Below are 16507 nucleotides of genomic sequence, written 5' to 3' on the forward strand. Positions count from 1 at the left end.
GCACCTGACCCCAAAGAATGCCAGTTTCCAGAAATTCCCCCTCACTTGCTAACAGACCAACTAGTTAATGAGTAGTTTACTACACTAGCAGTGTAAAATTAGTACTTTAAATATATAATTTGCAAATGCAGCTAAATACCCTTCAAAAGATGAGAGGGGAAAAAAAAAGAGTAAAAACGCTGGACTTTGTGTCCTCTTCTAGTAATTTAACCACTGCATAACAAATAAGAAAACACAAAGAAACATGGGTAATTCCTGTGCTTAGAAGCCACTGGTTAAGATACAAAAGCAGCAGCAATCTCTAAGGATGCTCAAAGAAACCTGTAGGCTTTACCACACCATTCACACTTCCATACCTACCTTAATTGCACACATAGAACCTAGGAACTGCCATACTGAGGAACTTAATTTCCCATCTTAGTATTCAGTAAGGAACTGTGTAGTGCATTGTATTTATAATATGCTGACAACAGCAGCTCTTTATCCCTGGAGCCTTCAGACAACTGTCCAGCCTATGCCCTGACAGATGTGGTATTACAAGACAATGCAATATAATTATATTGTCCAACACATAAGTTCCTCCCAAATACACAACAAAAATCTAGAGCTTAAGTTACACTTATGGCCCCAGTGATGTCCTATATAGAATTTAGGAATTCAAAACTCCAGCCACCTGAGCAACAGTGGGGCTCAGACCTCATACACCCATCTTCACCTCCTTTAAAACAAATAAGATACAGCATGAAATCTCAAGATACCATAAAAGCCAGTTGTTTCAGAATTGAACACCCCCAAACCTGTTCTTTCATGATGTACTCATTATAGGTATATAAGCTCTTACCACATTAAGGAAAAAAACTCCAAAAATAAGAAACTTTGTTCCTTTCCTTTATTATGAAGTACCAATACCTTGCATACAACATGCAATTTATTGCTTATTGACATTATTGCATATATCAAAGGGAAAAAAAAATCAGCCAATATAATTTTATGCAAGCTCCTAAACCGTTCAAACAAAATACAGAAATGCTTTACAATATCACTGAAATGCTAACAAATAATTCAGATTCTTTCTTATAATAAAAAGTAAATTTAAACCCATAATACTTAATAATTCACTTTACTATGACGGATTACTTTTATCACCAATCTTCAGAATTGTTATATTGCATTTTTAAGTTCTTGTGCCATGATAAGGATTGCTACTACAACCAGGTCACATTACTAGTTGAATTTAATAATGTGATCCTGACATTTTGTGACAGTATTAGAATTTACTGCAAACCAGATTGTCAAGATTTACAGGAAATCAATCTAGCAGAATCTAGTTCTCATCCTTGCTCTGCACATAAGTTAGATAAACTCATCAAGTTTCTTCTTAGCTAGAAGATTATACAAACATTTTCAAATTACAGGCTTCATTACTTATGCCTAACTTTTAACTCATTTATTCCAAACAGGTTTTCTAATTTGATTTTATAGCAGGTTAGCTGTGCTTATTTTACATAAATGGTATCCGTCAATATTGAAGAAAACACTGTTTTGATAAATGCATGCTAGAAACAAATCCAGGACATTTGGATGTGTGCATATTAAGTGTGCAAATTATATAGCCGAGCTCATGATTAGCCCTTTTCCTCCCTTCCCCCTATGATTTGATAGATTTTTCTCATGAAACTGGAATAGGATTACTATAAACAAAACCACATTGCATTCAAAATTTTGTATTCTGTATTACAGCTTAGTACTCATATTTAAATGTTACTTTCAAACCTAGCAAATTTTTAAAAATACCAAAATTTAAAAACTTAGAAGACAGTTTACATGCAACATGTTCCATTTGGGTGCAGATTCTCATATACTTAAATATTTATAGGCTCATAAAAGCATGTCCTGTCCACAAGACAAGTACAATGTTTGACATCCCACACACAGATTAAAAATAAAGATACAATACAGAATATTTTATTTGCTTTTATATTTTCAATTTCAGTAAGTAGGAAGTTATAAATAGCACACTGAATCATTATAAGTTGATACCAAGCCATGCTGATCTCTTCATACTTCACTCTCTCAAAGACACTTCTTTTCCTTACAACCGTGTTAAAAATGTATATACTTCGTATTAAACAGATGCCCTCTCAGTGAAGGACATCACACAATGAAACTTCTCAGAAAAAAATTTGCCAAAATATTTCTTATACCAAACAATACTATTTATTCTTCATAGCTACCTTCCATGCTTTACTGAGCAATAAAGTGCTTGGTTATTATAAATAGAGCAAGACTTTCAAAGGAGGTAGCTAGTAGAATTTTTTAATGGGTAAGAAACCTTACCTAGTGTTACCATCTAAAAGTATGACTTGATGCTTTATCCCAGGCAGCACATATTTCATCTTCTCTGCCATAAAAACAACTTTCAAGTTGCTTTCAGAAAAGCCCAAGAGCTTCACTCGTCTAACACAGATTTTATCCAGGTTTGTGTGAATGCTAGAAGTTCATAAATATTATCACTATTTCTATCTGACTGCTGTCAATCAGGGTATCAGCAATGAAGTACTGTTCTTTTTCTGCCTTTATTCCATAGATAGAGAAAGCTGACCAGGAACAAACTTTCCCTTGTGGAGTTTCTTGTAGCCAGATAACGCTGTTGTACAGTAGGCTATTAAAAATATGAAAGGGGCTTACAATACTTTTCAAAGTCTTCTACACTTGCATTTTTTCATCTGAAAATTCTAGTCCCTTTCTATTTGCTTTGTTGATGGCCTGCAGCAGCAGCAGCCAACACCACACCAGACCCTAAGCTGGAGTAATTGTCAAGCAGCCCTTTATCTTCCTCTGAATGGCTCAGCAGAAGCATCACAAAACAATATTTCAAACTTTTCTATTAAATAGTCTTTTACAGAAAGCTTGGACATACATATGCTTAAACACACACAAGGCCATGAGAAAATATCCTCTTCATACAGTAATCAACAACTGGTATTCCATTTTATACAGCTTGAAAATTTTAAAAAACAAAATTTCATCTTCCATCGTGAACAGACACAAACACCTAAACCTTTCTGCTACGTGTCAGTCTGCTGTTGTCCCAACCACAGAAGTAGGAAGACATTTGGATCTCTATGTGTGTACTCAAAGTCTCCTCCTCTCCTCTTTAAATCTGCCTGAATGCATCTGCTCACTCGTGTAAGCTTTTACTCTTAGGTTGTTAGTTCTGCACAACTTCTCCCATAGTTAAGTAAAGATGGAATTCATTCTCTTTCAAACACTGTAATTAATTTGACTTTTAATAAACTTCAGTACAAAATTTGGAATTATTAAGGTTTTATATATAAAGTCAGCTCCCCTCATTTTCCTATGCAAGTATTTCATTATTCAACAGATTATATTTTTAAGTAATTATGTTATGAAATTATGGAGCTCACTCAAGATAGCATGTATTTATAGAGGTAGAGTAGGCTTCAGAGATGTAATTCTTACCACTGAAGAATTCACACAGATAACCCATGCAGCATCCCTGCTGTGTGAGACTCTCCACTGAAATCCACTGAAACACTCTCTGAGAAAACGAGTATTTGAAGTAAACTTCCTCTCTGCAAGTACTGATTCCACAAATCAGTAACAGAACACCTGACCTACCATTCTCCTCTAGAGTTCTAAAAGTGGTATTTACTCATCTTTTGATGAAAAATTAAAGCCATAAAAAAGGGAAACTTGCATTTCTACATACACCCTAACCGGTACAAATAGTCTCTCCCATGATCAGCAAGCTAATTTTATGTCACCTGGTATTGAAGGATAGAAAAGAAAAACAAGTTATTTTTTACAAGAGTCACCCCTTCCATTTGATATGCCCACAGAAAAGACACCAGGTGACATGCCAAAATGTCTTTTCTGCTTTCACAATGCATCTGTTAAAAATAGAAGTTTTAAGCCACTAATAAGATATTACATTCAAAAGCATTTGTTATGATGCTAATTATCATGCATTTACTTTTTTTTCATAAAAAAGCAAAGACACAAGCTTACAATATTAAATTTTATCAATATTTCACCACATTTTAAAAATTAATAAAGTGCAATTAAAAATGGGTGTCACAGCTATCTAATTTGCTGTATTATAAGCTTTTAATGGCAGATATAAAGTGCCCTATATACTATTGTATTCAGTACGTCACAACTTTGCCGCCTGTTTACTAAAGTCTTTGATGAAACCACAGCTGTTAATAGTTTTTTACATAAGAAAAATTTCTTCTGATTCATCAGGATATAATTGTATTAACTTTTTTAAAAAAAATATAAAATGTAAAGCTAATGCATTGCAAAATAAGTTTTTAATTACACTAATTTTGTGCAGCAATCCAAAATACCAGCTGTTCTAAAAGAATTATCCCATTGCCCTTCAATCCTGGGCTGTTGGCCAAAGTGTAGTAACAAGAGTTTGGGGTTGTTTTTTGTTTCTAAATCTAGTTTCATCATCAATTGTATTATAGCTTGACTTATTTTTTTTCTCCCTTATAAAACAGAAGTCTATCTAGAAGTGGAAGAAGTTGACCATTTTAATGAATGGTGAATTTAATGAACAAAATATTTCAAACACTGAAATACTAAAATCAATGTAAGAAATTATAAATTTCAGAAACTTCATGAATTATCAACCTATGAGTTGCTCCAAATTGTCTTCTCAATTTTTTCATCCTACTTCCCTAAAAGGAAAGGCAGACTTCTATTTTCAAGCATACTTCTCCAAAATGTTTGAATTTACTTAATTTTATAAAGGAACAAGCTTTTACAAAACTATTAATCATAGGGATCTAGTGATTTAAAAAGCAAAGAGTATTTCGTATACACCTTTAAATCATAAAGGTGGTAGAAACAGCCTTTTTACTATTTTACATTAGGTACACTGAAAACACATTTTAAAAGATGCCAGGTTCTGCAAATTAGCATAAAAGAGAGTTGCTTTGAGCAGAACAGGTCACAGGACTGACTCTCAAAGACTGGATTTACTGGTGCCCAATGAGGCACTGCGCTCATTCAGATCGTACAGCTCAACAGATAACAGCTAACTCTCTCAAGGCATGAACACATCTTTTGTCCATAGGTCTGTGATGAATTAATAACCATGGGATCCAAAAAACACAAGTACTAACAATCCTTGCTATCTCCCTTAACAAGGCAGGACTGGGGAACTTTTAGAAAAAAAACCCTGCTGAGCTGAGCAATGGAACTAGACTTTCAAAAGTGCATTTTTCACAAGTCCAAACACTACCCTCTGACAGCATTTTAACAGGGCAACTAAATTCATTGCAGCTGCCTTGCTTAAAAGGTATTTCAACCTGTGCAGTCCTCTTGGGTCCTACATGCAACTTCTGGAAGAGGGGAATGCCCAGTCCCTCACCAGGGAGGTCAGCACGGGGCACTCACAGCTGACTACGGAGGGGAGAGCTCATGTCACAGGAACAGCACTAATCACCCAACACGGGGTAAATATGCTATCTTTCAGTTTAAAAATAAATCGCTTTAACAGATTGCTACAATAATTGGGATGTGCACCGAAGCCTCAGTGAAAATGGACACTTTTAGCACACCTACACCAAAGGAAAAAAACAGAAATTAATCAGTTACAATTCTGGTTAAAAGAAGCAAAACAAAACAAATTTACACATAAATATAGCTCTCAAAATAATTTTAAGTAAAAGGTAACTCAGAATTTTCTCAAACTGTATTATAAATGAGATTTAGGACTATTCCTAGATGGTGAGATTCCTCCCTGATGACCTCCAAGCCTTCAAGTTCAAAGACAGAGTAACTGACTATGTATTGACAAATGTGTGGTCTAAAACAAAAAAGAAAAAATTGTGTCTAAGGAAGTCAACCATTCCTTCTACAGAATTACCATACAGCTTTAGAGGAATTTGGCACAGTTAATTCAAGAGTGTTCTTAGTCACACCTCAGATTTCTGATTTGATTAACATGGAAAATGTGACAAAAACCGTCAACTCTTTGTATCAAATACCAATTAATTTTTGTGATAAAAGAGAAAGAAATTACTTAAAGTTGCACATCACATATACAGAAGATTTTTATATCTTTGCAATTAAATTTTGAATCCAAACAGCTAATGGTTAAAAATACTCTGAGAAGAATTGCAGCACTTCTCAAAGAAAATAGCAGCAAAGGAAAAAGCTCTTCAGTAAGAACTATGCCATTTCCACACATCATCTACCATATTAACTTAAAAAGTTCCATGGGGAATTTATAATATGTACTATTGCATGTAACCTAGCACAGCAAATGGAAATCCTTCCCATCAAAGTGAGAATTTTAACAGCTTTTAAGATATCATGTGGTCTTATAATACAGCATTTTAGATAAAATTATTTCATAAATTTCCCAAAATGGTTTGCATTCATATAAGGCAGAACAAAAAGCAGTAAAAGACTTCATAGAATCAAAGCCAATTTTTTAGCTTTTCTTGCAAAAATTAAAAAGTTGTCAAGAATGAAATCTTGATTGTTATTTTTAGAAGAAAACATAGAAACGTGCCTGGAAAATTGCACCATATCAGGAGTTTGGGGAAGTTTTCATTTTCTAAAAAAACAGATATGTCAGTATTCACTGGATTTATAAAACATTTTAATCAGAGAAACCTGAGAGAAACACTTTGAACACACTGGTGGACAATAAGCAAGTAACCAGTCTGCTCCTTTCTAATTTCTGATGCTTGCAACTGCTTAGAACAGGCATGTGGAACTCATCTGTGTGAGCTTTTACTTTTATTCCTCACTGGACAGGATCCGCAAAGCGTGGCCCTGGGCGTGCAGGCAGTGTGGCTAGGGAAAGAGTAAGGTCAGTACAGAGGTAATACCTTGTTTCCATAATAGGAGCATTCCATGGCAGAAATGTGCACTGTTTCAGTGAACCCAAATTATTTTCATAGCAGAAATTTCATTTTATGTATGATTTCTAGGCAGATTTTCCATTTCTATGAGTTTTCGCTTCCTCCCGTCCAATAAGACAAATGACCTTGTAGCAGCCTTTTGCAATCTTGACCATCCACATCACATTCATAATATCCAAGACAACACTTGAGATTATCCAGGCGCTCTGGGCTGCAAATCCTAATCTCTGGAAACCTTCTGTTCCAAATGAAGAAATTACATTGCTGTAATATACAGGCATGACAGCAATCCTCACCACGAAGAACACAACCGTCATCAGCACACCATTGATGATGTTGGCCATTGAAGATTTGGGATATCCCAGTACTTCAAAAAACCACCTGCAAAAGAAGTGTTCACAAATACCAGGAAGACTTGAAGCCATCTCATTAAAAATTCTTTTACTTCATGTTTATTTTTAATTGATCATGTATTAATTGCCTCTACCTTTATAATTTCTAAATTATTGTCCTTTGTCTTGTCTGAGTTACAAATCCTTCTGCTTGGCTGCACTTTTCCCCCACCACTTAAGCAGTGTATGATATCCAGAATATTACAGAATAACACATGGAAATCCTGATATGAATTTTGAACCAGCTAACAACCCATGTGCATTTCAGTGACTATTGCATAATATACAATAATAAAACTATCTTTTAGAATCATAAAGACATATATTACTTGCTATTATAGTTTATATCAACAGCAGCTAAAATTCTTTGTCTCACTGATAGCATGTCTAAAATTGCATTTGGATTTGGTAAGCCAGACAGAGCTCTAATTTCTTGTAATTGGGATTTTCTGACTGCTTCTGTTCAGCCGAAAACCAGAAAATTTTCAGAACCAGACACTGTGAATCATGTGACAACCTGGAACGTTATCCAATGAAAAAGATAAATCTGAAAACTGCCCCTCCATCATATGCTGGGTCATAAGTGGTCTTTTTTAAAAGTAAGCTTGCATATTTCTTCATAGATATAGTAGACAGGCATAACTTATCTATTGCCTAGCACACAGAACCTGAGGGGTTGAAAAAGGAACAACAAAGTCCTCTAATCATTTTTGTCACTTTTGTCATTCCCACTTAAACCAGAATAAACAAGTAAAATTTGTGCAGCAATGTCAGGCAGGACCAGAGCAAAATAACTTAAATCACTGTATTCATAATGGGGGATGGGGAAGAGAATTAAATAATCAGTTTTTCTCCAATAAGATACAAGGCTAAAATGATTTAACAAAAGCAGCTCTAAACCTGGCTTTAAAAGTAATTTAAAAGTAATTTTTAATTTAATTACCTACAGGTTACAACCTAGGTCATTATAAATACACTAAAAAGATTTTCCAGACATCCAGCTCTAACAGAAATATTCTAGAAATTCATTAAGCATGCAACTAGGACAATTAAAATCCAGGCACTCGAGGTGGCAGTCCAGCCCAGAAGCAGGCTGCCTCACCACAGAAACACTTACTGACATGATGAAGAGAAAGACCTGATATGTCTGGTCAGATTAACAATCAAAAGCCTTTACTTTCAATGATATGTACAATGCAGAATGTAAGAAATGGTTTTCAAACATACTGCAACATGCCAGTATAGGTAATTCCTAGCAAATTAAAAAAGAAATAATAAAAAAAAAAGTCTGTAAATGTCTGTGAATAACAATTACCATTACAATTTTACCCACCACAGTTCAGAATTAATTATATAAATGCTGATACTAACATTAAAAGATCTAAATGCTTGGCAAGGAGACAACCTCCAATTAGAGATCCCTAACAACACAGACAGGAAATACACAGACAATTCTAAGATTAGAATATCTTTTTATATTTTAATAAGAGCTCTTTTAGTAGCCTAAGAATGCAAACAAGAAACATAATGTAAGTCGTTATCATTATCCACTACTTACTCTCTTAAGGGTCTGATTCACTTCAAATTTAATGGAAAAAAAAATCATGCACTAATGAGATCACATCCCTTAGTAAAGCAAGTGACTTTATTATCTCCTGCAGCAATTTTTGCTTTTCTGAGGGTGTGCTAAATGTCAGTATTCAAAGACCCATAATCTCACCATAGGCATTTTAAAAATATAACATAAATTACTTTGAACAGCCAGACGTACCACAATTCTTTCTAACACCACAGTCTGAAAGGTAAAGCATCAGTGTAGGAACCCACTGGAACCCAGGATGATCCTGTCTTGGCAGAAGCTGGGACAACAGCCATTCACTAGGATATGAATATCAATAGAAACCCTTTTTTCTTCATTAAGTTTGACAAAGTGTTTATTTAGTCTTTAGTTTCTCTGTGCACAGAGCTACAACAGACTGGTATCTCCCACTGGCATCTGCACTGGGGCGGAGGAGAGCACTCTCTGGAGAACTCCACTATCCCACCCTGTCCTCCTCTAAGTTCAAGTTTGCCAAACTAATGTTTAAAAGGGACCACAGCACAATCTTTTTTATTCCTAAGAGTTCTGAGAAATGCTACAGTGTTATAAAACACTTCAGAGACCACAGTCAAAATGCAGTAATGGCCTGTCTGCAGGAGGAATAGTTTCTGTTTGCCTTATCCCTTCTCTACCAGACATCTGGAAAAGAAAACAGATGCCACACATGTAGAAGCAGTAAAGCAGAAATACACCCCAAAAAGCATGGTTAAGAGAAAGGCATCTGATACACTGAAAGTTCTAATCCTACCTTGCAAAAACTGGGGGAAGGGAAGAGTGCAGCTCTGCTCTGTACCAAAGCCCCTTACCTGAGGTGAAGTCTTTCTGGGGCAAATGCCTACCCCCAGCTGTGTGCTGGTGCCTACAGAGTAAGGCAAGAGCCACCCTCCCCACAGCACCATGAAACTCCAATGACAGCTTTCCCCTTGCTGCAGTATGTGGCATTATCAGTCTCCTTTTCTGATGCAGCAGCCAATCAGGTAAAAACACTTGAACCAGCAGATGGGGCAGGCTCTAACTCTGAGCTCTGCAGAATCTTCTGCCCCTTTCTTCTCTAATCACATGTGTGAAGATTAACCATTTCAGATATACTTAAGTGCTCAAAATAACTTGCAGGACTGTTTTTGAAAGCAAATAAAGAATATACACTTATATTATTCTACATGTTCATATGTATATATTAATATTGATCTACATGCATGGAATATTGAAAAATAAACTTTAAATTATGCAGGGGAATGCAACTCCATTTTAGGATTCTGATGACAATATTATCTTGTTTCTTTTCCTCATCCATGATACCAAGAAAAAACATCCATGTTGAAGATGGCTTTATTATAAAAATTAAATGAATATACAAAAGCTAATTAAGAATATTTTATTTGTGAATTTTTTGTTTGATGTTTTCATAAAAAGCTGGCATTTCATACAAAGCCTGGTCTAATCTAAAAAGGAACTTGAGGATGAATACATTACTTATGCTGTTGCAGCTATAGCAGCAAAACATTTCCATAGCTAAAAAGACTTTAATATAGTAATCCTTAGAATAATATATATAAATTCCCTCTCAGTCGACATTCAACAACTATATAAAGTTTATATATTCAAAAACTATATAAAAAGACTTCCTGACAGAAATAGTAATGCAGATTAAATTTTAGAAGAACTACGGAAAACCTCCCTAACCACTTACCGCTGATTGACAAAAGGAGTGGAGAACTCTGCAAGGAGACGGAAGTTTCCAAAATAAGCCAAAAGACCTTTGCTCTGGTTAGCAAAACAAAACAGACATACAAAAATCAACAATGTAGATGTGAAATTGTCATTTGAGTCTTTAAGTATACATGGAATGATACATCATCTCAACTTCTTTAATCAAACTGAGTTTGCCAGCTGTGGCCACATTTCTTGCACTTTCAAAGCAAATTTTATCACAGAAGCTGCAATTGTCCTTCAGGTATCTCCAATCAGTAGCTTCTTACTTCAAATAAACCTTTATAAGACCTCCAGTTAAATGGCCATGAAAAGCTAACTAGAGAAGACTTGCACAAGTAGTCATAGATTACTAATTATCAAGTTAGTAGTACTGTTTGAAAGAATTATAAATATTTTTCCCTTTTCAACGTTTAAACAAGCCATAACAGAAAAACTGTATGCTGAATAAAAATCTGCCTGCATTGTTTTAGGAACACATTTTGCCCAAGTGAAGACAAATTCTCAGCTCTAATTTGACAGCAGAGAAGGGCACATGAAGCCCTTTCTTCTCTCCTGCAGGTCCCTGCAGTGCCCATGGGTCAGACACTGGGCACAGCCCCTCCGTGGGGCACAGCCACACCACCCTCTTTCCTCCAGGTGACACAGCACAACCTCTGATCTGCCTTATCAATTGGTTGTGCTGGACAACTGCTGGATAAGCAGCAGTTTGCAGGTGTAGAGGTAAGAAAATATGGGGCTTTTAATTTCCTTAGATTTCCTGAACAACCTATGGAGTGTGTGTCATGATTCCTCTTTACCCCCATCAAGCAAGCAAATACCTGCTACTTCAAGCTTTTCATGTCAGTTTGCACCACACCAAACAGAAAATCTGCTTAACCAAATTCTTCCCTATCTTCAAAAGGCAATTTGGAAATAACTGAGGTAACTTTCTCTAAAGACAACAGACTGAGAGTGACACACTGACATCCACAGGCTGAGCTATATCCACACAGTAATAAATGCTTTTTAAAAAGTTCACATTAATATTATGCTTTTTGCTTCCTCCAGAAACAACTAATGGATTTTCTGCATGGGGGATTAGCCTTGGTAGTGGTATTATTATTTATCTAATATTCAGCTCTAATTCACTTTCATCCATGATAACATTAGTAAATTTAATTATCTTCAACCAGAGTATTTACTTGTCAGTATACTTCAGCCCCTTTAAACCATTACATGTGAAACCTGACAGTAATCTGGCATCTCAACACTTTTAATATTATCAGCCTGGGATTCACAAAGTAGGCAGGGAAAACATCATTAAGGTTGGAAAACACCTTCAAGATCAAGTCCAATCATTAACTGTGCTCACCATTAAACCATATCCCCAAGTGCTACATCCAGACACCCTCAGACCTCCAGGGATGGTGATTCCACCACTTTCCTGAACACTTACCTGACCACCCTTTCAGTGTAGAAATTCTTCATACTATCCAAACTAAACCTCCCCTGGCACAACTCGTGGCCATTTCCCCTCATCCTGTCCCTTGTTACCCGGGAGACAGAAGCAGAATATAACCACTTGAAACCATTTCCTTCTAACTTTGAAACTAAATATTCAAGCTTGTGGTTTTATTTAAAACCATGTTCTATAATCATATGAAAAGCCTTTCTGTCAAAGTCTCTTTACAGTAAAAACTGAGAAAAGTTTTTAAGTTCAACAAAGTTATACATTTTTGTTGGAGTGTAACATTGAAAAGGCATGCACTTACCACAAATAACAGATAAAAGCATTCAAAAATAATTATTCAAAGTATAAGCATGCCTTTCATTAACCAGTGAAATTTTTTTTCAACATTAAGCAAGTGAGCTCTATAAAAGCTGTTTCTTTAACCTCATCTGCTCATGTTGCAAGGAAATACAGCACTTACCAGTACAAAATAGTAAGCATACAGAGCTGCCAAGTGATGTATTACAAAAAATTTGTCACCAATTGCCTTCCAGTAGTAAATAATAAGCAACAGATCTACAAGAGAACAGAAATAACTATAAAGAACTAATTATTATACAAACATTGACCTCAGAATAGTTTCTCTAAGTTTTAGAGATAAACCAAGATATGGCATCAGTAGAAACCCTCAGAGTTAATGATCTCTGAAGAGAACATCTTTACCCTAAAGACTTTGAGTCAAAGCACTAGGCAACAGTATTCTCCCAACAATTTCCATAAATTATTACTTTCCACATCAATAGAAATACAGATGCAATAACTTTAGCCGAAGTACTTTGGAAGGAAAAGGTGGATCCTGAATCTCTTTGTGACTTCACACTTATAACCTCAAAAACCTGGAACAAATGACATTAAAAAAAAGATGGGTCTCCAAGGTAAACATTCAAATACATGCAACAAATGCAGGGATCTATTGCACAGAATCTCTGAATCAAAAAGTAAAATGTATTAGAAAATTTGGAACCATTTACCAAAGATATTTTGCAAGAGGCATTTGGAATAAGAAGCATATTCACTTTATGAAATCCTAATTTTCTAATTACTGAAAAAGTGACATAGCAGACCCAAGATAGCGTTAAAAAGAAAACTTTAACATAAAATAAACCAAAAAAACCCTCAAAAAATCTTTACTCTTCCATGATGGTCTGAGAATTCAGAAGATTTTGTTCTCTGTACAGGAACAAGCAATTTCTGTCCCCACTTTCTGCAAATTAGTATTTTGGACTGGAATATTATTGACCAAGATTCCAAATCAAAGACTTTACTCCTATGCCTTTCTTAAGCCCAGTTTATGCCTTGATCTCTTTTTATATTAGTTGTCCTCAGGCAGGGCTCTACATCATCTGACATAGCTGCTCACTTCCTATTAATAATTAAACATCAGCTATATAGGGAAGTGAGAGAGAATGAGTGGTCAGGTTGAGATGCCTGTTCAAAGGCATTCATTAATTCATAATGAAAGCTTAATGTATAATTATTCAAAAATAGATACTGATTAATTTAAATATGGCAGTTGAAGCAAAGAAAAAACCCAGACACCAAAAGTAATGCAGTTTAACTGAGTATGCTGATCACCAGATTATCACTTCCACTGGGTTGAGAAATCTAGTATCAGATAACCAAGTCTGTGGCCCAGTCTCTGACCAGAGATTTCACCCTAACATGAGAAGCTTTCACTGAAAATAGTCCAAGTCACAACAAGTTTTTGCTTTGATAAGCCAGTATTATCCCCACACAACAGAAAAGAAAGTTCCAAAGCATTTTGTAGCAAAATTCCCACACTAATTTTAGTTGACAGCAAAATTAAGAGCATAAAACATATGTAGGAATAAATAACATACAAAGTAAATATTCTAAAATTTCCATGTTTAATACATGACTGAATTTTGGCTTAAAGGGAGACTAAAAAATGAGCAGGCATGATCCTATGGCATCATTTGCCTCAGCTTGTATTAAGGGTTGCTAAAATTCTTCTGCCAGCATTCTGAGGTCACAGGAAGAAACACAATATAGAAAAGCTACAAGTTCTAGGCACTGTGAAGAGAGTGAAAGGCACTGCTCTAACACCTTCTCAGTTGGCCAAAGGACAAAACTGAGCTGGGGTTGGTGGTTGCACATCAAACCATCACAAAGCCACAATGGCATTTGCTCAGTGCTTGGGGAGATATTCCATCTTTCACATCTGCTAGCAAGATCCTGTGATTTCACCACAACCCACAAATCCATTAGCAACTTTAAAAGCCACAGTAGAAACTGTAATTGTATGCACATATCACATTTTCACCACAGTGGCTCAGGGTAAACATACAGGTATAGTGACTCAATATAAATAAACAGGTTGTGCATGTTATATACATGTTGCATAATTACCAGAAATGAGGTAGCCTGTAGTAATAGCAATATTCAGCTTCACAATTGAAGGGTCACCCCTGTAAAGATACCAAAAATACATAGTTACAGCCTAATTTGCAAAGGACATACACATCTCAAACACAATGCCCATCAGGACACATTATTCTTGGCCCATAAGTAAGAGATTATGCAATCTAGTTAAGAAGGGTTCTAATCATGAAAGTGGATTCCTTTCCCACCCAGAAGCAAGACACCTACTAACTCCCCTAATCAGGATCAACCCCTGCCTTGGCACAGAGCCTGCCACAAGAGCCTTGCTACACATTTGAACTGAAACCCAGCAAGTGCTCCAAGCTGGCTTCTCAGGAAACTGAGGATAAGAGAAAACAGCCCAGTCGCTGTCCCTTAGCCCTTTAACCGACACTGTGTCTCCATTTTTGTTTTCTGCCAATGCTAAAACAGTAAGGATGACAAAAATATCTTGCTCAGCTGGTGCTTTTCATATTCATAATCAGATGGATGTTTTATAGGGACAAACAGAGTAGAAGGATACAGGAAAGGAGTTATTTGCCAGTTCTCTGGAGCCAAAGAACCTTTGAGCAGAAATGCTTTTCAGAGTAGTTTCCACACCTTCTATCCCCTCCCTTTTGGTGCCAAATATTCAGCAGGCAAAGCTCTTAGAAGTACACACAAACCTTCAGTTCCTCTAGAATGTTCAACAAACCCAAACTTGTGAATGCAGCTCAAGAAAGGGAAGCATCCACATTACAGCAAGCAATGTTTGTTCTTCTCTGTCCTCTGTGCATTCCTACTTAGAGCAGTTTGGTAAAGCAAGTCTTTTTCCCTTGGCATAAGGATTGTAACTTAATTTTTTAATTAAGTTGTACAACTAATCTAGCTATGTCTTGTGTAAATATGAATTCAGCTTCAAGTGACAGGTCCACAGATCCATGAAATGTGGACTGCTCAAGACAAGCTGTGAAAGCAATCCCTGTTGTAAACCCTTCCAGAAAAAAGGAACCTAACTGTGCTTACAGACAACTCCAATACAAAGACTGCCTCAGCCAGAACACAGTAAAGTGCTATTACTTAATTACTTTTTCTTAATCCTATTGGATTGGAGCAGTGGAAGGGATTTCCTGTATTATTACAATCTGATCACTAAATTGTAAAGCTTTCTTAGTGTCTAAAACTGTTCCCCTCAGTGAAAGGGTAGTTTACAGGAAAATAGGACTCACAAAACCAGAATTCTGCTGTTAGGTGAAAAATCACTACTAGGAGAGTTTGGAATTCACTTCATCTCTTAAGATTTGCCATAGACATTCTTTTAAATACAGCTGAAATGGGAACATTTTTCCATGGCTTCAAAACTTTATTTCATGAGCTACCTATGTTGTGGGCTGAGTGCTTCTTTAGATTTAGAGTATAGATAGATAGGTTCTCCTAAATTTAGCAGAAACTCTACATAGAGCCCTCGTGTCAGAACTCCCAGCTGCAGCAGCAGCATAACTAAACTTCTAAGGGGTCCCAACACACTTCAGTATATCACCACCAAGACTAAGCCTGCACTCAAGAGCCTTCATATTCTACAGAGAACACGCAAAGGACTGAATTTATGAAATGGGCTCCTTGATAACAGTAGACATGACCTAACTGGATGGGACAGGGAATGGTTCACTTCCCTTCTTTTTACTCCCCAGGGAATGGTCACTTTTCATCAAACCTTATCTAGGCTTTCTAAACCAACACTTCAGCAACATATATGGCTGCACTGTCCATCTGTCACATCCCTTCAAGAAAAGTCCATGTTAGAATCCCAAATTATTCTCAATAAATGGAGAACTTTGAATTTAGTCTAAAACCTTCCAGATTTCCTGACCTATCCCCTTGAATGGAAGGTGTGATGGAATTAATGAGCCCTGATGTTTGCAGGCCAGTTTTGATGCAAGCAAGAGCCCAGAGTGACAAACAGGGAGTGACTTGAATAAGCAAATGGGAAGAACTATCTCTTGGTGATTGCTAAGGAGGTATGTGTGGCAAATGTATGACACAT

At 36.1% G+C, this 16507-nt stretch overlaps 1 protein-coding gene across 8 annotated transcripts in view; it reads right to left on the bottom strand.

The window, feature by feature from the left end:
* Window positions 1-874: 874 nt before the first annotated feature.
* The window catches only part of TLCD4 (TLC domain containing 4), a 40496-nt gene continuing 24863 nt past the window's right edge, over window positions 875-16507 (bottom strand). For all 8 annotated transcript variants that reach the window (XM_033516269.1, XM_033516266.1, XM_033516265.1 and 5 more), the window contains 4 exons: window positions 14473-14531; window positions 12524-12618; window positions 10591-10664; window positions 875-7289 (listed from right to left, as the gene is read on the bottom strand). In XM_033516269.1, the coding sequence (XP_033372160.1) occupies window positions 6974-7289; window positions 10591-10664; window positions 12524-12618; window positions 14473-14531 (544 nt within the window). In that variant the 3' untranslated portion in view covers window positions 875-6973. The remainder of the gene's footprint in view (window positions 7290-10590; window positions 10665-12523; window positions 12619-14472; window positions 14532-16507) is intronic.

Source organism: Parus major, chromosome 8, assembly GCF_001522545.3.
Source record: "Parus major isolate Abel chromosome 8, Parus_major1.1, whole genome shotgun sequence".
In the NCBI taxonomy this organism is placed as follows: Eukaryota; Metazoa; Chordata; class Aves; order Passeriformes; family Paridae; genus Parus; species Parus major.